A 22,513-nucleotide genomic window follows, 5' to 3' on the forward strand; every position below is an offset into this window, starting at 1 on the left:
GAGGGAATAGAACCTGGTTCCCCAGGATGTCAATCCACTGTTGACCGTCAGACAGCAGTGGGAATGGAACCCAGTTCCCCATGTCCTTAACCCACTGCGCTAACCATTAGGGGTGCATAAATGTACTATGATAAAGAAATGCCTTACATGTAGGATAACCAGCTGCTACTACTTTCCAACAAGTAAAAAAAAGTCCTTGAAATAATTAGTTTTATTTATTTATTTATTGGGATTTATTAACCGCCTTTATGAAGAGATTCACCCAAGGCGGTGTACAGTAGGTACAGTCTAAAATAAAACATATAATTTTGTTAACAGCATAACAATAGTAAAAGAACCAAGAATAAACATAAATACAATAAATGAGGTAACCTTGAAAGCAGTAAATTGAAACCTAATAATAGAACTACCTTGAAACAGTATCAAAAATGTACACATTTAGCAGCACTGGAATAATACCAGAGATATCATACAATGTTAGCATAATACTAATGATACAGTTAATAAGTATGCATTAGAACATTCAATGTTAGGTATTATTAGGAAAAGAATGGAAAACAAAAATGAGGACTTTATAGTGCCTTTGTATCGCTCCATGGTGCGACCGCAGCTCAAATATTGTGTTCAGTTCTGGTCACCGCAGCTCAAAAAAGATATAGTGGAATTAGAAAAGGTACAGAGAAGGGCAACGAAAATGATAAAGGGGATGGGGTGACTTCCCTATGAGGAAAAGCTAAAGAGGCTAGGACTCTTGGAGAAAAGATGGCTGAGAGGAGATATGATAGAGGTCTATAAAATAATGAGTGGATTGGAACTGGAATGGGTAAACACGAATCACTTGTTTACTCTTTCCAAAAGTACTAGGACTAGGGGCACGCCATGAAGCTAGAAAGTAGTAAATTTAAAACGAATCTGAGAAAATATTTCTTTACTCAATGTGTAATTAAACTCTGGAATTTGTTGCCAGAGAATGTAGTAAAAGCGGTTAGCTTAGCGGGGTTTAAAAAAGTTTTGGATGGCTTCCTAAAGGAAAATTCCATAGACCATTATTAAAATGGACTTGAGGGAAAATCCACTATATTTTTAGAATAAGCAGCATAAAATGTATTGTCATAATTTTGATATTTTTGTGTGACCAGTTGTAAGGGGGTGGCTTCATTTTATTTATTTTATTTGTTACATTTGTATCCCACATTTTCCCACCTATTTGTAGGCTCATTGTGGCTTACATAGTACCGGAGAGGCCTTTGTAGGCTCCGGTGTGAACAAATACAGGGTGATGTTGTGGTAAGATCAAGTTCATGTGGCACAGCCACATTAGGGAATCGGAGAATGGAAAAGTTGTGTTATGTCCATCACATGCTTTAGTTTGGTTGTGTTGCAGAGATTATGCATTTAAGTTGGATCAGTAGAGTATTCCTTTTTAAACAGGTTGTTTTTTTAGTGATTTCCGGAAGTTTAGGGAATATGCATTTGTGATACAGAACTGGAGCTTCAGGGTTTATATTGAGGTTCTGACCAATCCTATAGAGAATCCAAGCTTCACGCCCACGTAGAAGAATTTGTTGAATGATGCTATCAATTATATAATGATGGTTTTTTTACCAGATAGATTAAACAGGCTGGAGGGAAGAGGGTTTCTTTTATGTATAGAAGATTGCTATTTAAAACTGGAGGGGGGGAAGAGGGTTATATATGGAAATTTCGCTTTGACTTGCCCCACCACCACATACCTAGTCCCCCTGTTGCCACCCCAAATATTTATGTCTACAGACGCTACTGGGGAGATTCGGGAGCTGCAAAGCGGAAGGCAAGCCACTAGATGTGGACCCCGTGCAGCTGGTGAAATAGGCATGAGATGTAAACCAGGAGAACAGGCACAGGATGGGGACCCTTTGACCCCGAGTGCAGTGGAGAAAATGGTGCACAGATCCAGTCCCAGGGCCTCTCCCCTCCCTCCCCCAGGCAGCCACAACTGGATGTGTGCAATTGAGAACAAGATATTTGTACATAGGCTGGAAACAGTTGGTATCAGTATCACAGTCCACAGTATTAGAGCCTACTACTGTCCCTTGTGTTCCTGCTGTCCAGTTCCAGTGCTCTGTCCTGTCTTGCATCCAGGTCCTGTAAAAAGTAAAGAGTCCTTGGTTAGCTGATAACACAGGGCAGAGCATGATTCAGGTGTTTCAGGTCTGCTTCCTAGCAGAAGTGGAAGGGTGGAATGAGAGATCTGTGCTTACCTGCAGACTATGAAGCAGAGTCCATCTGGCTTAAGGCTTCCTAGATGTGGATGCCTGATCCTGGAGGGGAAGAGAATGGAGAGCCAAAGAGTCAGGTATGGAAAGCTCAGAGCAGATGAAAAGTCACCTCCCACTTTGAAACCATCAAAAGAAGGGGGAGATCATCCCACAAACAATTCTACCTCAGAGAAATTCAGTCTCCCCAAAACATCTACACATGTGGCCCATAATCAAATCCCGACATCTGTATCACTATCTTCTAGAGACATTTTTAAGTGTGGCCCATAATTGAAAAAAAAAAAAAGGACATTTAGTTCCTGGAGACATTTTGAGATGTGGGTCAATAATTGGAAAAAAAAGGACGTTTAGCTCCTGGAGACATTTCAAGGTGTGGGCCACAATGGAAAAAAAAAAGGTCCATCTTCCAAACATCTATCTGTGCCCCACCTAAGACGTTTCCAGGGGCTTATTTAACCGTTCATCTCAGGAGTTTCAAACCTGCCATCACTATAATGGTATCTAAGAAGCAGGTGCCCAGCCAAAAGTGCAGTTTATCCAAGGACGAGATTGAGCTCCTGGTGAGGGAGATCAGCAGGAGGAATGCCAATCTGTTTGACCCCAAGGGCCAGAGGATTGCTGCCACCACCAAGGGGAGAGAGTGGAAGGCCATACAGGACCTGTAGGGGTATTTCTCTGTGTGTCACACCTTGCTGGTCTTGGCCTGCATAATCCTATGACATCAAGATGGCGTCTGCAACCTATGACCTGTACATCAGATGATGAGAACTGTAAAAGAAAGTGACGGCAGCTGAAGCGGGAGGTCAGGCACAAGTTTGGTGCCAACTTCCCAGGCCAGGACACTGCCAACTTCACCCCTCTGAATCGGATAGTCCATACCTTTCTTCCCCAGGAGGTAATCCATGGTATAGGAAGCCTGGACAACTCATCACAGCCTGAGGGGTTGGGTAAATTTGGCACTAGCAGTCTGTTCTGTCACCCTCTGTTCCACAGTGGGGCGGGGGAGGGGTCATCATGACTACTATTCCCATGTGTAGGCCCAGTTCACAGGTAGGTGGAGGAGGGGGTGAGAAGGCACACCAGAAGGCATGGTGGAAGGCTGATTGCCAGGGGCCATTACCTAACAATTCGACAGGGAGTAGCAGTTAGTGGGTAGGTTGGGGTCCACTCATCTAGATGGTAGGACAGCCCCAGTAACTGTCATCTTTTAGTGCCTTCTGCCCCCCCCCCCCCCCCACCTTGTCCCATCACCAAACAGTGCGTATATGTACTCTCCACATCTTTGTTTTCATGTCACTGTACCCTCCACACCCCTTCCACAGTCTGTCTGTGTCTACCCACCTGCCTGTGTGGCTGCCTGGCATGTTGATCTCTGATGTACCCAGTGCACTACACCCCTTTACTAAGTGTTGCATGTAGTGGCACACACCATTGGGTTGCTTGGCCAATGCCATTCCGCATCATCTGTGGGCTGGATGTGCACATGGAGGGTTAGGTACAGAAATCCTGCAACACAGTAGCAGGTTAGATAGTGACACAAACACATTTCCTCCTTTTTTCAGTTTTGCAGTTAACCGCTTAGTGATTTCCCAAATAACATGTAGTAACACCAAAACCCCTGCATTAACTGTTTGCATTTCCAGCATTTTTGAGAGGGCTGCCATGCAGTTGACACAGAGAAAAAGTTAACCTCATAGCAGATAGGTGCAATACAGGTAGATGTATGTTTTTCTCTCTAATATCTGCCATATTAATAGTGTGCAGTAGCAACCTCTGTGACATCTGTAAGGCCAGTCCTCACCTCAAAATGGTGGTTTCCATGTAACGTCTTAGTAAAGATATTGGCATGCACTAACAACATACAGTGCATGCCAATTCAGCTTGGTAAATAGGATCCCCTCCTTTAATGCTTTTCATTCTTCCCATGAACCAGTTGATAGTGGGTTATCCATTCACATATCTTATTTCTATTCACGTGCCAAAGTGCTGAACCATGAACTGTTGACTCCTTCCCAAGACTGAAGTATCTCTGGAAGGGCTCTTACCACAGCTGTCAGAGTGAATGAGACTGATTCTATCACTTATTTTCTTTCCTGTGATGACCAAATTGGCAAACAAAGCCAAGGCATTTTACTCTATTACCTGTCATGGAAGATGGGTGACAAATCCTTTTTTGTTCAAAAACAGAAACTAGTCTTTTATGGCAAAAGCCACTTTTGAAAAGGTAGTATAGCTTTCTCCACTGAGGATCATAAAATTCATCTTTGAAAAGTGGTTCACCACATCTTACATACTAAACAAGCACTCTTAATGTGTTCATTTATCATGTGTAGTCCTTTCTTTCAATCTTTCATCTTCATATCTGTCTCGTGCAGGTACAAGCAGGCCGCGCTCTGTACTCATGCATCCAGACTTCTGCATCCATACCCATCATTTAAACACAAATATAGACACCAGACAGTATTATAAAATATGATGTTTTATGAAAATAAACAATCTGTATTGAAATACTTATTTAGTAGGATTTACTGTAATTCCTCGATTCTAAGATGCATCCCCCCCTTTGTATACACATGATTCTAAAATGCCCTCGATTCTAAGACATGCCCATATTTTGCACGTGGCAGCATGAGTCTAGATGTGTAGAGTGTACTGCGCAGTTCTGTTCCCCACCAGCCCTTTGGTAGTTATGGTACCAGTATTGATTGGAGGGAGGGGAGGTCCCAAGACCCCCAGTGGCTATGTGGAGAGAATAAGGACTTAGGCTGCGTGGTTTCAAATTTTGAAGGAATTCAGTCAAGGCAGTGTATAGCAAGAAAAGCCAAGCATAATTTGCTTTCCTTCCTTACTATCTCCCCTGTTTACAAAGCCGCTCAGCAATGCCAACACAGCCCCTTCAAAGTGAATGGGCTGTGTTGGCATTAGCGCACTGGCAGCCGCTAGCTTAGCTTTGTAAACAGGGAGTATGTTCTTTAAAGGTATAGTTTCCTGGTAGGAACTGATGGGCACTCACCTCTTTTCATGCTGGTCCGTTCCCTGGCATGTCCCAGTGCTAGAAAATAATTGTCCTGGTTCAGCTGAAGGGCAAAAATCCTCAAAAGACTTCTTGCACAAGGCAGTCATAACACTAAAAGTGAAAGCCAATATTTACAGTCAGCACCACACCAAAAAGAACCATGTCAGGCTGTGAAGAATCGTCACTGGAATAGTTTTATCCTCTAAAAAGAATGTTATATGGTCTGTGTTCACTCTGCCCCCCTCCCCCAAAAAATTGCAGAACAAAAGAAAATACTGTGATTATAAAGTAGAGAGCTGGAATCCACAGAACAGAACGAAAGTGTATCAAAAGACAGAAAAACTGTTTCTATATCTAGACTGATGTTAATTTTATTTATTTATTCATTCATTCATGACATTTATACCCCACATTAACCCGAAATAGACTCAATTTCAATGTGGCTTACAAACAATAAAGTGAATAAAACACAATAATGTACAGAATATAACACAAATTACAATAAGCTCAAGAAGCAAATTCATACATGTGTAGTAAGTAACCAGGGATGTAGACTATACCTAGAACAAACAAATAATTAAGGGTGGATAGGTGAGAGCATAATTAGGCAGCACTAGATGGGAAACGAGATTTAAAAAAGGGTGTGGGTAAAATTCACATAGAGTTCTTTGTATTCAGAAAGGCCAGACTGAAGAAATGGGTTTTTTTAAGAAGACTTCTAAAAGTTAGGTAATCATCTGTAAACTTGATTGATTTAGGAAGAGAATTCCAAATTTTGGTGCCTTGATAGGAGAAGTTAGCAGAGTGAATTGTTTTATATATCACATTCTTACAGATAGGGAAATGTGTTTTACTTATATACAGCACGTCTTTCCTTTACCTGCTGTAGTAAGCCATTACCAATATACAGTATGATAGAGCACACAGACACAAAGGTCATGCACTACATAAAACTCAACTGTGTCACACACAAATCAAAAATCTGTTATGCCAGAAAATACACACATAAGACACGTTGCTGCAAAAAGAAAGAAATACAAAGGACAATACAGCATAATCTCTTGGGCCCTTAGAACCCATCTAAGCCCTCCAGCAACCATTGGGCCAATAGGAGCCCATATACTCTTCTTACTGGTCAAGGAGTAGCCTCACTTTTGAACCAGAACACTCACTCAGGTGTTGACAGGTTCAAGATCGCGTTGAAAAATACAAACACAGCACAGTTTCGCTATTAGCCTAAGGGCTGTCACAGGAAACTGTAAATGCACTATTACTGATTGCTTTCAGCCTGACAGCATACATGGGATCCATCCACAATGCATGAGCAATCTAAACTTTACGTGCACATTGATATGGGAAAACATGGATAGCTCTCTGAACTTGCAGGACAAAACTCAGTGATATCCCGCTGTTGATTAGATTGTAAGATCTGTCAAGCAGGGACTGTCTCTTCATGTTCAAGTGTACAGCGCTGCGTACGTCTAGTGGCGCTATAGAAATGATAAGTAGTAGTACTGGTGGTTCAGGAAAACTAGCTGAAGGAGGGAAGATCCTACTGTATAGTGGCAGTGGTTGTGCTAGTCATAAGGTAGTCATAGCATACATGTGTATAGTCTACAAGGGTGTGGGTACATGAGAGATTTTTAAAGGGACTTTATTTGTGTTCAGTTGAAACAGCTGAAGAATATGTAACTACCTTTGGAAAGGCGTGAGCTAAATACTAAAAATATTGCTAAATAAAAATACTACAATAAATTGCAGCCTTAATAAAAAGGGGCAATAGATGTGAGTTACAGTGAATGCTTTTTTGATGCCAGATGTCAAATCTTTTCTACAAACCATGGTTACCCACATGCAGGGTCCTTCTATAGTTGAAAATGTAGGAGGTAAAAAGGCCCGAATGTGTGGTTGATGCTCTAGTTTACAGTATACAGTAGAGTGGAGGAGTGGCCTAGTGGTTAGGGTGGTGGACTTTGGTCCTGAGGAACTGAGTTCAATTCCCACTTCAGGCACAGCCAGCTCCGTGTGACTCTGGGCAAATCACTTAACCCTCCATTGCCCCAGGTACAAATAAGTACCTGTATACGATATGTAAGCTGCATTGAGCCTGCCATGAGTGGGAAAGTGTGGGGTACAAATGTAACAAAAATAATAAATAAATATATGAAGTCAGAACCTTTTGTGTAAGTGTGGTAGCTATGTCCTATGTGATACAGTGCAGGATAGATGTTGAAGAGATGAAGCCCTTATGGTAAAGCAGGCTGTGCTCGATTTTTTTTTGTATGGCCCCCAAACTTTGTTCTGTCAGGCTTTGAAAGCAAACATTGAAAAGGGTTGACTGGATGTTTTGTCATAAGAGAAAGGTGTGTTTTGCCATCCAAGAAACAAGTGTTTCGCTTTATGGACAGGAGAGATGCTTCTGAATAAGGACAAGTATGCATGCAGATATAGCAACATGTTTTGGGGGGGAACTGGATATTTTTGTACCATCCTAAGCAACTGTCACTTATCTTTCAGGAGATTTTTCTTTGTATCTTGTTGTTGCTCTTTTTCTTGTTGTTTCCTATCTAGTCAGACTTTGTAAATGTCTTGGAGCACATTTTATTGGGGCAGTAAACAAGCTGAAGAGTGGGCAAGTGAATTTGGCTTCTGGCCATTACTTTGTACAGACATCACAAAATGAGCATGCTGCACTCCACTTTTGCTTCCGTTAATGTTGATATCTTAAAAAAGTTAGTAAGCCTCATGCATATAATGAATCTTATAATGGTTTTTGCCATAGGGAAGAGGTGAAGGCCTAAAAATCCACACAAGCACTACATTTATTCATCTAAGATTGCAATTGATATTTTAAAAGCCTGATGCATCTTCTAGAATTTGCATATTCTAACAGAATAATTGAAAGAAATTGTGTTATAGTATTTATTTGGTTTGTATCACTCCTTTGTAAACCTGATATATCCTGTTCTGTCTCTCTTTTTTTTCTATGTAGACACTTTGTGCAAAGACTAAAATGCAGACTGTCCGGGCAACTGACACCAATGCAGTAGACAAGTTAATATTCCGTGAATCTGAGAATGACCGAAAGGTATGTGACGAAATGCAGTCAGAATTCTTGCTTCACAGTGCAACACTAGAATGGTATATATACTGGGAAAGGATATAGTCCAGGAAGAAACTATGAGCCAAAGTTCAAATCCCACTGATGCTCTTTGTAACTGTGGGCAAGTTACTTCACCCTTTTTCGCCTCATTGCCTTCACCCTCCCTCAGTATACCAAGCAATGTGTCTGTAAACTGTGCAGATTGCATAGCAACACACCCATGACACAGCCAACTACACCCATGTGTAACCCTCCTTCAGTTACACTCTAACCCCCTATTCCATATCATCATGCTGATCAATCCATAGACTGGTGGGTTGTGTCCATCTACCAGCAGGTGGAGATAGAGAGCAATCCTTTTGCCTCCCTATATGTGGTCATGTGCTGCCGGAAACTCCCCAGTATGTTCTCTATCTCAGCAGGTGGTGGTCACACACAGCAGCAGCTCTGGCTAGGTCTCCAAGCCTAATTTTTAGGTTTTGTTGAGTACCTGGGGTTGAGGGCTCTTCTTGAGCAAGTGCAAACCTGGTGGCGCCAGGTCCCTCCTTTTCTCCCCCCTCCCGCTGGCTCCGTTAAAAAAAAAAAAAAAAAAAAATTTGGGCGTCCTTAAGGGCGTTTATTTCGACGTTTATTTAAACGTTTATTGCAGCTACTCACTGGGACACCAGGTCGTTACAGCTCGGAGCGAGAAGCAGGTAATTTTTACCTTTTTATAGCGGGCAGGGGGTTCCCCGATCGATCTCCACGTGGCCTATGGCGTCGGAGGGCGAGGGCGCGAAGAATCGCTCCCCAGACCGCGTGTGCGTTTCTAGCGGGGATGCGGGGGTCTTAAAGTCTGATTTGCCCTTGTTGGGTGTCAGTTCGGAGGCCGGTCAGTGTCCCGGGTCTTCCTCCGGTGCGGCGGTTTTTCCCGCCATAAACGCCCATCCCCCGCTGCTCGCCTCTGCCATCTTGGCCGGCCACTCTGCTCGGACGGCTTCTTCTTGGGCCGCCCTTGAGCTGGGAGACGTTAATGCCATGGCCGCCCTTGATTTAGGCGACGGCAAAAAAGCGGCTAAAGTTAAGCGCCGTTCTTCCCGCGCGGCTCCTTTGCGGAGTGTCGCGCCGGACGCCATCTTGTGTGCGCAGCATGTTTCTCCCCCGCTCTTGCGAGCGCCGGTTGAGGGTGCATCTAGGGCTGTGGCCCAGGCTGCTGAAGTGCACAGTCTGGGGGGTTTCTCCCCCGAGTTTATTTTGCTGCTGCATCAGGCCTTCCTTATGCAAAACGCTGCCCCTTCTCCCTTGTCCGATAAAGGGGTTGAGGCCCCCGGAAGTAAACGCCCTCGGGTGGATTCCCAGGCCTTAGAGGACTCTGTTTCCTCTGATGTAGATGAGGGCAGCGTATCTGAGTTCTCCCAACGGTCCTTTGGGGATTCCTTGGAGGAGACGGATTCCCGCTCGGATGGAGCGGATGACCCCTCTGCAGCGCGGATCTTTCGCTCAGAGGATTTGCCCAACCTGTTAATGCAGGCCATGAGCATTTTGAAGATTTCCTCTCCAGAGGACGTCTCTCCCTCAGCCCCTGTTGGCTCCACCATTATGCTGGGGACGAAGCGCCCGCCTAGAACCTTCCACGTGCATGATGCCATGCACACCTTAATTTCGGCTCAATGGGATGTCCCGGAAGCGAGCCTCAAAGTGGCTAGGACTATGTCCCGCCTCTATCCTTTGCCTGAAAGTGAACGGGAGGCCTTTCTGTGGCCTACCGTGGATTCTTTAATCACTGCGGTGACTAAGAAAACGGCGTTGCCGGTGGAAGGTAGCACGGCCCTAAAGGACGCCCAAGACAGAAGATTGGAGGCGGCCTTAAGGTCGTCCTTCGAGGCGGCTGCCTTAAGTTTGCAGGCCTCAGTTTGCGGCTCCTACGTGGCCAGGGCGTGCCTGACGATTGTGCAGCGGGCTTCCCCCTCGGATCCTTCCTTGAGGGCTGATTGGCCGGCCCTGGAATCGGGCTTGGCTTATTTGGCAGACTTACTGTATGATGTCTTGAGAGCCTCGGCTAAAGGTATGGCTCAGACAGTCTCTGCGCGGCGGTGGCTTTGCCTGAAACATTGGTCTGCGGACCACGCCTCTAAGTCCCGCCTGGCTAAGTTACCTTTTAAAGGCAAGCTGCTCTTTGGGGTCGAGCTGGACAAAATTGTGACCGATCTCGGCACGTCTAAGGGCAAGAGGTTACCAGAGGTCAGGGCTCGGGCCAGTGCTCGCCCCGGTATCTCCAGAGGACGGTTTCAGGAAGCGCGTCGGTACCGCCCGGGCAAGTCGGGCTCCTCTGCCCCCTCTTCCTTCAAGAGGAACTTCTCCCCCAAGCAGCATTCCTTTCGCAGAGACCGCCGTCCCGGAGGTGCGCCCTCCGGTCCTCCCCCAGGGTCTCGTACCCAATGACGGGGTCCTGGTCCATGGCCCAGTGCAGATTGGAGGACGCCTGTCCTCGTTTCTGGGCGAGTGGACCAGGGTAACTTCAGACGCTTGGGTGCTGGAAGTCATCAGAGACGGCTACAAGCTAGAGTTCTGCCGACCCTTAAGAGACTGGTTTGTACTCTCTCCCTGCAAGTCTCCGGTCAGAGCTGTGGCAGTGCAGCAGACCTTGGACAATCTGATCCGCCTGGGTGCGGTCGTTCCGGTGCCAGAAAATCAGCTTGGCAAGGGACGTTACTCCATTTACTTTGTGGTACCAAAGAAAGGAGGTTCTGTACGGCCTATCCTCGACCTCAAAGGGGTCAATCGGGCCTTGAAAGTTCGGCACTTTCGCATGGAGACTCTCCACTCTGTTATAGCGGCAGTGAAGGCAGGGGAGTTCCTGGCATCCTTGGACATCAAGGAAGCGTACTTGCATATTCCCATCTGGCCTCCTCATCAACGCTTTCTGCGTTTTGCAGTCCTGGGCCGACACTTCCAGTTCAGAGCCCTCCCGTTCGGGTTGGCTACTGCTCCGCAGACCTTCTCCAAGGTAATGGTGGTCATCGCGGCCTTCCTGCGAAAGGAAGGAGTACAAGTCCATCCTTATCTGGACGACTGGTTGATCCGAGCCCCCTCTTATGCAGAGTGCGGCAAAGCTGTGGACCGGGTGATTGCTCTTTTGAGCTCCCTGGGGTGGATCATCAACTGGGAGAAAAGCCAGCTGCGCCTGACTCAGTCCCTGGAGTATCTGGGAGTTCGATTCGACACCCAAGTGGGCAGAGTGTTCCTGCCGGACAATCGGATTGTCAAACTTCAGGCTCAGGTGGACCAGTTCCTACTAGCCTCTCCGCTTCGGGCTTGGGACTATGTGCAGCTGTTGGGCTCTATGACGGACACGATGGAAGTAGTGCCCTGGGCCAGGGCTCATATGAGACCACTACAACACTCTCTGCTGCAGCGCTGGACTCCGGTGTCGGAGGATTATGCTGTGCGCCTTCCCTTGGACCCAGCAGTGCGCAAGGCGCTGAGCTGGTGGCTGAAGACAGACAAGTTGTCTGCAGGGATGCCTCTTGTGACCCCGGAGTGGATTGTCGTCACGACGGACGCCTCTTGGACAGGCTGGGGAGCCCACTGCATGGGAAGGACAGCGCGGAGGCTCTGGTCTCCTGCAGAGGCAAAGTGGTCTATCAACCTCCTGGAACTCAGAGCCATTCGGTTGGCGCTTTTGGAGTTCCTCCCGGTACTGGCGTTGAAGCCAGTACGGGTCCTGTCGGACAATGCCACGGCTGTGGCCTGTGTCAACCACCAGGGAGGTACCAAGAGCGCCCCTCTAGCCAAGGAAGCCATGAATCTATGCCAGTGGGTGGAAGCGAACCTGGAACAGCTGTCAGCGGCCCACATTGCCGGAGTCATGAATGTCAAGGCGGACTTTCTCAGTCGCCATACCTTGGATCCCGGAGAGTGGCAGTTATCGGCTCAGGCGTTCTTGGACATCACGAAGCGCTGGGGCCAGCCGAGCCTAGATCTGATGGCGTCATCGGCCAATTGCCAAGTGCAGCGCTTTTTCAGCAGAGGACGGGACCCTCGATCTCTGGGAGTAGATGCTCTTCTCCAACAGTGGCCGACACAGGAGCTTCTCTATGTGTTCCCGCCCTGGCCCATGTTGGGCAGGGTACTAGACCGGGTGGCAAAGCATCCGGGCCGAATAATCCTGGTGGGTCCGGACTGGACCAGACGTCCCTGGTATGTGGACTTGATCAGGCTCTCAGTGGACGACCCTCTGCGGCTACCAGTGGCGCAGGGCCTGTTGCATCAGGGTCCCGTGGTGATGGAGGATCCCTCCCCCTTTGGTCTTACGGCCTGGCTATTGAGCGGCAGCATCTGAGGAAGAAGGGCTTCTCAGACAAGGTCATCGCCACTATGCTGAGAGCGAGGAAGCGCTCTACTTCTACTGCTTACGCCAGGGTTTGGCGTACCTTTGCAGCGTGGTGTGAAGCAGGCTCACTTTCTCCCTTCACTGCTCCAATTTCTTCAGTGCTGGCGTTCCTGCAAGAAGGTCTGGAGAAAGGCCTGTCGCTCAGTTCCCTTAAAGTCCAGGTAGCGGCTCTGGCTTGCTTCAGGGGCCGCCTGAAGTGTGCTTCCCTGGCTTTGCAGCCAGATGTGGTGCGTTTTCTCAAGGGAGTTAATCACCTGCGCCCTCCTCTGCACTCAGTGGTGCCTGCGTGGAATCTCAACCTGGTACTAAGAGCCTTGCAAAAGCCGCCTTTTGAACCCTTGTCGAGGGCATCTCTGAAAGACCTGACGTTGAAAGCAGTCTTTTTGGTGGCTATCACTTCAGCCAGAAGAGTTTCCGAGCTCCAGGTACTCTCATGTCGAGAGCCTTTTCTGCAGTTCACTGAGGCAGGAGTGTCTATTCGCACAGTGCCTTCCTTCCTGCCCAAGATTGTTTCTCGCTTCCATGTGAATCAGCAGCTCTGTCTCCCTTCCTTTCGTAGGGAGGACTACCCAGAGGAATACTCTGCTCTCAAATTTCTGGATGTGAGACGAGTCATCATCAGATACTTGGAGGTGACCAATGATTTCCGGAAGTCGGATCATCTGTTTGTCCTGTTTGCAGGTCCTCGTAAGGGTCTGCAGGCTGCTAAGCCTACAGTGGCAAGATGGGTCAAGGAAGCCATTGCAGCGGCTTATGTGGCCGCGGGGAAGGTGCCGCCTATCCAGCTGAAGGCTCACTCCACTAGAGCTCAGGCGGCCTCAATGGCAGAGGCCGGGTCCGTCTCCTTGGAAGAGATATGCAAGGCGGCAACTTGGGCATCGGCCCATACCTTCTCCAGGCATTACCGCTTGACTGTGGCTGCTCGGGCGGAGGCCCGGTTTGGAGCTTCAGTGTTGCGGTCAGGGATTTCAATGTCCCGCCCTGGGTGAGTACTGCTTCGGTACATCCCACCAGTCTATGGATTGATCAGCATGATGATATGGAAGGTAAAATTATGTATCATACCTGATAATTTTCTTTCCATTAATCATAGCTGATCAATCCATAGCCCCTCCCAGATATCTGTACTGTTTATATTCTGGTTGCATTTCAGGTTCAAGTTTAGTCTTCAGTTCCTGTTCAGGAGGACTTCGTGTTCAAGTTTTTTCAATTGGATTCTTCAAGAGTTGAGACGAGTTTGTGTTACAGTGAGCTGCTGCATTCCTCTCCCCTCCGTTTTACGGGGCTGGATTGAGACATAAATTCTGCCTGCGCTCCCTCCCGCTTCGTGCGGCTGTAGGGCAGCTTTGTACCCCTCCCGCTTCGGCGGTGTTAGGGTCAGTCAGCTCCTCCCGCGGTTGCGGTTGCAGGATAAGCCAGATCCCCCCGCATCGGCGGGGTGGTGTCCCTCCCCCGCTCCGCGGGGATGAGCTGGACGGATTCCCCTCCCCCACTTGTGTGGGGATGAGCTGGGTTAATTCCCCTCCCCCGTTTCGGCGGTGGTGAGCTGGGCAGAGTGTCCCTTTGTGGGTGTAATTCTCTAAGTGCTGAGTCCTGCGGATGGAGCTTGGATATCGACATACTGAGGAGTTTCCGGCAGCACATGACCACATATAGGGAGGCAAAAGGATTGCTCTCTATCTCCACCTGCTGGTAGACGGACACAACCCACCAGTCTATGGATTGATCAGCTATGATTAATGGAAAGAAAATTATCAGGTATGATACATAATTTTACCATTTTATAAAAGTCGCCAAAAATTGCACGTGCAATTTAATTGAATAATGAGCTAATTACCGACAATAATTGGCTTTTTAACAAAAAATTGTTGAAACTAATTAGATTTAATTGGCATTTACGTGTGTAAATTTAGGCCAGGATCCTTGCCTAAAATTTACCCGTGATCTGAAAAAGGGGGTGCAGAAATGGGAGGCATTCCTAAAATGAATGCAAATTGTTATAGAATAAAGGGCATGTAGGCGCATACATTAGTACCTTATCCTTATTGGTCCTGTCTGTCTGTCCTGATTTAGATTGTAAGCTCTTTTGAGCAGGGACTGTCTTTTCTTCATGTTCATTTGTAAAGCGCTGCGTACGACTGGTAGCGCTATAGAAATGATTTATAGTAGTATAGTAGTAGTAGTACCACGTTTCAGTTGGTGCAAATGGCCACGCCTAAATTTAGTAGCAGTTCCCAGGTGTAAGTGTTATTCTATAATGTCTAACTTTTAAGCACAGCTTATGGAATAGCACTTTTTTGGGCACCATATGTAGAATCTAACCCTAAGTGAATAAGACACATACTTTATAGAATAGCGCCTAGCACAAATGTATAATTGCCATTATTGGTACCAATGATGCACGTAAGTGCTAGTATTCTATAACTTAAGGCACATATTTGGTGCCAGCTTATAGAATTGACCTTCATGTTGGCAAATGAGCCCCAGTAACAAAAACATGGCTTTCATTATTGAATATGCAATCAAAATGACTGTATTTTTATGCACGTAAGCCATGGCTTATAGTCGTTTTTACATTTTGACTAGAGAGGTATTAGCTAGTGCGATTACTACACATTCCTGTTTACATAAATGTGCAGTGGACTATGCAATGTGAAGTTTATCAGATTTATTTGCGGCTATGTCACGCTATTAATCCAAAAGTTGGGGGGGGGGGGGAGAGAAACCTGCCTGGCATGTGCGCACAAAGGTTTTGCGGTAAGCATGGCTTTTGTGTGCATGCCCAGACAAAAAATGGAAGTGTCTGCACACATTGGAGCCTGTTCTTCTGTGACTAAATGTGTGTGTGTGTTCATTTTCAGTTTTTGTTCAGAGACATGCGCATTTATGTTGCTTGCTATGTGCATTTAAAACTTAAAATTTGCAGCCATCTGTATTGCGCATGTTAACACCTGCACTCAAGCATTCACTGCAAATAATGTGCATGCACACCCGAGCGGTGGCTAATATATAGATGCTGCTAATACATAGGTGTGGCTTATGCAGAGGTACATTTACATGAAGGCAGACTTATAGTTGTGTGGGGCTTATATGCGCAAAAATACAGTATTAACGCAAGTTAGTAAATGCGGTATAGCCCTTAGATTGGAAACCCTCTGGGGGCAGGGAAATACCTACTATATCTCAATGTAACTCACCTGAGCTACCAATGAAAAGGTGTGTTTGCACCTGAATTCAAGGCTTCCCTCTACAAGAGACTTTATATGACCCTAGTCAAATCAGTTTATCTCACTTCAGTGTGCACAGCTGTAATTGGGAAATCACAATATCACAGTAAGATTTCTTTTCTCCCTAATTCCTTCAGAGGCTTACTTACATTCCAGCTGCTAGGGGTGTGCTGCTACTGTGCAATCCCCCTCCCCCAGTGCTGGTTGAAATATTGTATTGTAGAATGCACTACAAATATGTGTGGTATGTACAAATTAAACATATATGAGGGGGGAATATTTGGGCCATTTCCATAGGTACAACAGCATTCCACACACAGACATGGACAGTTTGAAAATTTGTCAACCTTACTCCTGGTAAAATTATGCATGTTCTAAAGCATTTATAGTACTGCCCATGCATGATGCTGAAAGGGATTACTGAAAGCCTGTTTAGAATGTAGTCAAATCTGTATGTTTTTTTCCCCCAAGGGAAAAGGTACTCGCAGAAATTCTGATACAGTACTTTTTCACAAGGCAATAATGAAAGCAAAGCTGTGCATTTAGTTTTGCTTTAGTTATTGGTGCAAGCCCTGAGAGTTAGAAGTATCCATGGAGTTTGCCCCAGAAATATCCATGGAGTTTGCCCCAGTGTGGGCAGTTTCATTATTGTACCCATAATAATTATGTGAGGATCTCTTTGGTATCCTCACTAGCCCAGTATGCTCCTGGCAGAGGTCCCATACTCCTTTAGTGTAGTGAGGAGGTATAAAACAGGGGAAGGTGAATAAATAACAGCTTTGAGAGAAGCTAACTTTGTAAAGCAGTTAACTTCCATTTGGGAGTGCCTACAGATAAATGACGTTGGGCAAGTTGGAGATAACACGTTATGGGATCCTCTTAAGGTAGATTATTAGGGGAAAGTTAACACAATATGGTTCCCGGATAAAGAAAGCAAAAGCGTAGGAGTTGGCTGATTTCATACATAAGCTGAGTAAAGCCAAGGGAAATCATAAAAAGTCACAGACAGTAGACTCCACTTTGGAGGTCCTATGTCTACAGTTGCAAATCAGCTTTTACCTGTATGGGGAATTGGAATACCTTTACAGCAGGGAGGCAAAATAGATAACTTCCAACTAATCATATTCTATAAGCCGCGCCTAGATTTAGGTGGCAGTATATAGAATATATTTAGCTGATATACCAGCACCTAAAACTACGCGCATCCGTTTACACCAACGAAAATGTGGTGTAGATCCCGGCGCGTTGACTGGGCCATATTCTATAACAATGCGCATAAATTTTGGAATGTCCACGAAACGCCCATTTCCCTGCCCATAACCACACCCCTTTTTGCCTGCGCGCATTAGAATTTAGGTACATTGCATTGCAGAATGCACTTAGCGAGTTGTGTGCGTAAATTCTAATTATTACCATTTAGTGCTCATTATTGCTTAAGAGCTCTTATCAGTGCTGATTAGCTTGTTAAGCCAATTAAGTTACATGCATCGTTGTAGAATAGGCTTGAGTTTCGGCGCAGATCTCTGGGGGCACTATATAGAATCCATGGTCATACCTTTTTGCAACAACACTTTAATTTTCTCTCGGTTTAAGGGTCATTTGATCCCATATGCCACATTGCTTATATGGAAGAAGGTGGTGTCTCATGTCGATTTGGCCATTGGGTCCTCTCCACTTGCTACAATAATAGGGAACCTTATGTTTCCACCAGGCTTTGAGAGTAAAGCCAAATTTTATTGTTAGAACATAACAGTTTGAACAGGATCATTGACTTTATTAAGGAGGGGGCTTTTTTAATCAAGGGCTTGAATTTTGGAGATTTGCAAGTTACCCCCAAATCTATTTGTGCTGCTTCAATAGCATTTGTTATGCTCTCATAATGTAGCTTTCTTTCAAGAATTTACACCAATGTAAACACTGTTGTTGAAAGCTAAATCGGCAAAAGTTTTATAAACTTCTCCTTTTGAATGGGAAAAATATTGTTAGGACCTTTCAGACCAAGTGGGAATAGGACATAATATAGATATGGTCTCCAGAGCAATGGGAGTTGATATGTCATAATTACAGACAGTGGCTACTTTCATTGTACCTCAGGAATCCTATTATAAGGTCCTCTATTGCTCTTACTTAGTAAAATTTCTACATCTCATAGTCAATGGTACTGGAGGAAATGTAGTGAGGAGGTTCATTTAGACACATTCTGTCAGACTGCATGAACATTGTTAGCTTCTGGGAACATATTTATCTATAAACAGGCATGACTCTGCTGTTGCGTTCATTCTGGTCCAGAGCCATTATTGTTAGATAGGAATAATTTAATTAGACAGTGAGACTGCTGCCAGGTGGAAAGTTACAGAGCCCCCCTCCTCCTTAGATAAGGAGGTAAAAAAAATGGGAAAAATCATGGAAGGAAGAGTTTATATTCCTTTTGCATGAAAAATGTAAAAATTGCATTGAATTTTGCAACCCTTTTTCAAGTATTTTAAGAAATGAAATTTGTCTAGTCTACTCTCTCCTGTAGAGGTAATAATTCAGACAGCTAGGTGCTCCCTGCTATGGGCCCATTATTTTCTTCTGTTAATGGATAAGCAAATCTCTCCCCCCACCCCCGATAAATAATAGATCTTACCTTATGTAGTCGACAGAGTATACACCAAGTTGTTGTTGTTGAGCATTTGCTGTTTAATATGTTTTTGAAATTTATTACTTTCTCTTCTCTCTATAATTGATTATTGCAGTTGAGGCATAAGAGGAAATATAAATAGCAAATTATTTTTCCTGATTCCAATCTCACATGGCAAGATACATGACATTCACCTTTGGGATGTTGCAGTTCAAGATTATTTATAACTTTTTGGGACAGGTCTTTTTGTATAAAATTAATTTACAATATATGTTTTGATGATTTGTCTAAAGAAATAATAATAAAATAAAACTTTCAAGTGGAAAAATAAAAAAATATACCTTGGGCCTTGAATGGAAACACCTGGTGCTCATCAGAAAACCTGCCCTTGGAAATAGGACTACATATACTGAATAGTAGAGGAGAGAGTACCAAAAAAAAAAAAGTGGTAATGTGAGAGGGCTTCCAGAGAGGGCGAGATCTTCACTGGTAAGAATTTGCTGGGAAATTGTTTTTAAACTTGTGGAAAGGTAGAATTAGGTAATCTCAGGGACTTTATTTTTAAGTTTCATTTAGCAAAGGAGTTTAAGGAACAGTTTTTCTTAGCATATAAAGTCTCTGTTCAGTTCCATAGAGTAGCATTTAAGGGGGCTATTTTACAGTTACTATAATATCAGTATAAAGCACAGCTAATATTTATTTATTGCATTTATATCCCACATTTTCCCACCTATTTGCAGGCTCAATGTGGCTTACAGAGTTTTGTTATGACATGTTCATTCCAGTATGTCAGATACAATTAGTATCTGTACACTTACAATTAGTAATGTACGGAGATTAAGTAAGGGAAAAGAGAAGGAAGGTGTTAAGCAGGATAGTGTAGAAGGTGGCCTTTAATCATTGGGTGGGTTGGTGAAGTAGTTTTGTAAAGTTATGGGTTCTCTTTGTAGGCCTTGTTGAAGAGGTGTGTCTTCAGAGATTTGCGAAAGTTAGTTATTTCATCAATGGATTTCATGGCTGTAGGTTTAGCATTCCACAGCTGCGTGCTTATGTAGGAGAAGGTGGTGGCGTGTGTCAGCTTGTATTTTAGTCCTTTGCAGCTGGGGAAGTATAGATTGAGAAATTTGCGGGCTGATCTTATGGCGTTTCTGGGAGGCAGGTCCACAAGGTTATCATGTAGATTGGGGCGTCTGCGTGGATGATTTTGTGTACAGTCGTGCAGATCTTGAACGCAATGCGTTCCTTGAGTGTGAGCCAGTGTAGTTTCTGTCTTAGGGGTTTTGCACTTTCGTATTTAGTTTTTCCAAATATGAGTCTGGCTGCGGTATTCTGGGCTGTTTGGAGTTTTTTGATAATCTGTTCTTTGCAGCCAGCGTATAGTGCGTTGCAGTAGTCCAGATGACTTATTACCATTGACTGTACCAATGTCCAGAAGATGTATCTCGGGAAGAAAGGTTTAACTCTTTTGAGTTTCCACGTGGAGTGGAACATCTTTTTGTCGTGTTCTTCACGTGTGCATCGAGTGTGAGGTTTCGATCGATGGTAACTCCAAGAATTTTCAGATTTTGCGAGACGGGAAGAGAACAGTATGGTGTGGTTATGGTAGAGTAATTGTTTGTATTGTGTTGAGAAGTGAGTACAAGACATTGTGTTTTTTCTGCGTTGAGTTTTAGCTGGAATGCATCCGCCCAGGAGTGCATGATTTGGAGGCTTTGGTTGATCTCGTTGGTGATTTCGTTTAGATCATGTTTGAACAGGATATAAATCGTGACATCGTCTGCGTATATGTAAGGGTTGAGGTTTTGATTGGCTAGAAGTTTGGCTAAAGGTATCATCATTAGGTTGAAGAGAGTCGGTGAGAGGGGGGATCCTTGGGGAACTCCACATACCGGTAACCATGGGGGTGATATGTCCGCATTCGCTGTTTCTTGGTAAGATCTTGTGGTCAGGAATCCTTTAAGCCATTTGAGAACTGTGCCTCCTACTCCGAAGTATTCTAGTATATGTAATAGTATTTCATGATTAACCATGTCGAAGGCGCTGGACATGTCGAATTGTAGAAGGAATATGTTGTTCTCTGTTGCAATTCCTTGTTTGAATGAGTTCATTGCGGACACTAGTACAGTTTCGGTGCTGTGATTTGATCGGAATCCTGATTGAGACTCATGCAGAATTGAATGTTTATTTAGGTATTCAGTGAGTTGTTTCATTACTATACCCTCCATGAGTTTGGTTATTAGCGGAATAGATGCTACTGGGCGATAGTTGGTTAAATCCATTGTGCTTTTCTTGGCATCTTTTGGCAACGGGGTCAGTAAGATGTTTCCTTTATCCGTGGGAAAGAGACCATTTTTGAAGCCTGTGGTTTACATGGGTTGTGAGGTCTTTTTTGAATTGTTTGGGGGCGGCTCTTATTAGGCTCATAGGGCAAATGTCTAATTTGCATTGTGACTTGGCGTATTTTCTGAGCCATTGTGAGAGTTCATCTGATGATATTGTGTCGAAGTTGGTCCATGATCGATCTGCTGGGCACAGGAAGCCTCTGTTTAGACTTTATTTCCCTCTTACCCACCCAATTCCTACCCACCCCTAGTCTGATCTCTGATTTATATACCCTTGATCCTATTAAGAGGCTAGAAATGTAATTAGGGCATCTCTATCAGCCAGTAATTAGCTCTTAGAAATGTAGTCTACTTAGATCCATAGAGGGGAACCTACTAATAATATAAAAAAAAAAAAGAAGAAGAACAAAAGTTAATATTAGTATAGCCTAGCTTATACCTAGCAATCTTAGGGGACTTTAGTTTACATATTTCCACTCCATGAGTAACTTAATTAAGAAATCACCAATAAGATGTAGGCAGCAATTCAGCAGTGAGATGGGAACTTTCCAGTCTTTTACACTGTCTCCCAGTTGGTGAGAAGTTGTATGTGTGTACTCGGTGCAAAGAGCTCCTTGCACTCAGGGAATGGGTCCAATCTCTGGAGGCAGACTTGGAGGAGCTGAGGCAGACAGAGAGGTTTATAAAGGAGGTTTACAGGGACATAGTAGAGAAGTCCCACTTCCAGTCTGGTCTCCTGAAGGGCGTCCATCACTGTGGAGAAGCAGGAAGTGATTCTGTAGCCAGGACCTGCCCTCCAGAAAATGCAATATTCTCTTGATCTGAGGATGTGTCTCCAGGGGCTTCTGCCCAGGAGAGAGGGGTTAGGATTGCCATTGTATTTGGAGATTCAATCATTAGGCATATAGATAGCTGGGTGGCTTGTAGATGTGAGGATTGCTTGGTCACTTGCCTCCCTGGTGTGAAGGTGGCGGACCTCATGCGGCACCTAGATAAGATTTTAGATACTGCTGGGGAGGAGCCTGCTGTCTTGGTACATATGGGTACTGATGATATAGGAAAATATGGGAGGGAAGTTCTGGAAGCCAAATTTAGGCTGTTAGGTAGAAAGCTGAAATCCAGAACCTTCAGAGTAGCATTTTCAGAAGTTCTCCCCTTTCCACGCTCAGGACCTAAGAGACAGTCAGAGCTCCGGAGTCTCAATGCTTGGATGAGACGGGGCAGGGAAGCAGGTTTTAGTTTTGTTAGGAACTTGGCAACATTCTGGGAAGGGGGAAGCCTATTCCAGGGTAGAGCCAGGCTGGCATCAACATTTAAAAAGGAGATAGAGCAGCTTTGTATCCACTCGCCCCCACCTACCCTCCTGTCCTCTTTCCTCTACACATTAATTGATTTGCTTACTTTATTTTTTGTCTACTAGATTGTAAGCTCTTTGAGCAGGGACTGTCTTTCTTCTATGTTTGTGCAGCGCTGCCTACGCTTTGTAGCGCTATAGAAATGCTAAATAGTAGTAGTAGTAGCTTTTAAACTAGAAACTGGAGGAAGGCCAACAATCATTCAAAAGTGAATGGT

At 44.8% G+C, this 22,513-nt stretch overlaps 1 protein-coding gene across 1 annotated transcript in view; it reads left to right on the top strand.

The window, feature by feature from the left end:
- Window positions 1–22,513, top strand: part of INPP5A (inositol polyphosphate-5-phosphatase A) — a 778,463-nt gene that overhangs the window by 611,672 nt on the left and 144,278 nt on the right. Inside the window, exon 10 of the mRNA XM_030202993.1 lies at window positions 8,267–8,362. Coding sequence (XP_030058853.1) covers window positions 8,267–8,362 — 96 coding nt within the window. The remainder of the gene's footprint in view (window positions 1–8,266; window positions 8,363–22,513) is intronic.

The sequence above is a fragment of the Microcaecilia unicolor genome, chromosome 5 (assembly GCF_901765095.1).
Source record: "Microcaecilia unicolor chromosome 5, aMicUni1.1, whole genome shotgun sequence".
Lineage (NCBI taxonomy): Eukaryota > Metazoa > Chordata > Amphibia > Gymnophiona > Siphonopidae > Microcaecilia > Microcaecilia unicolor.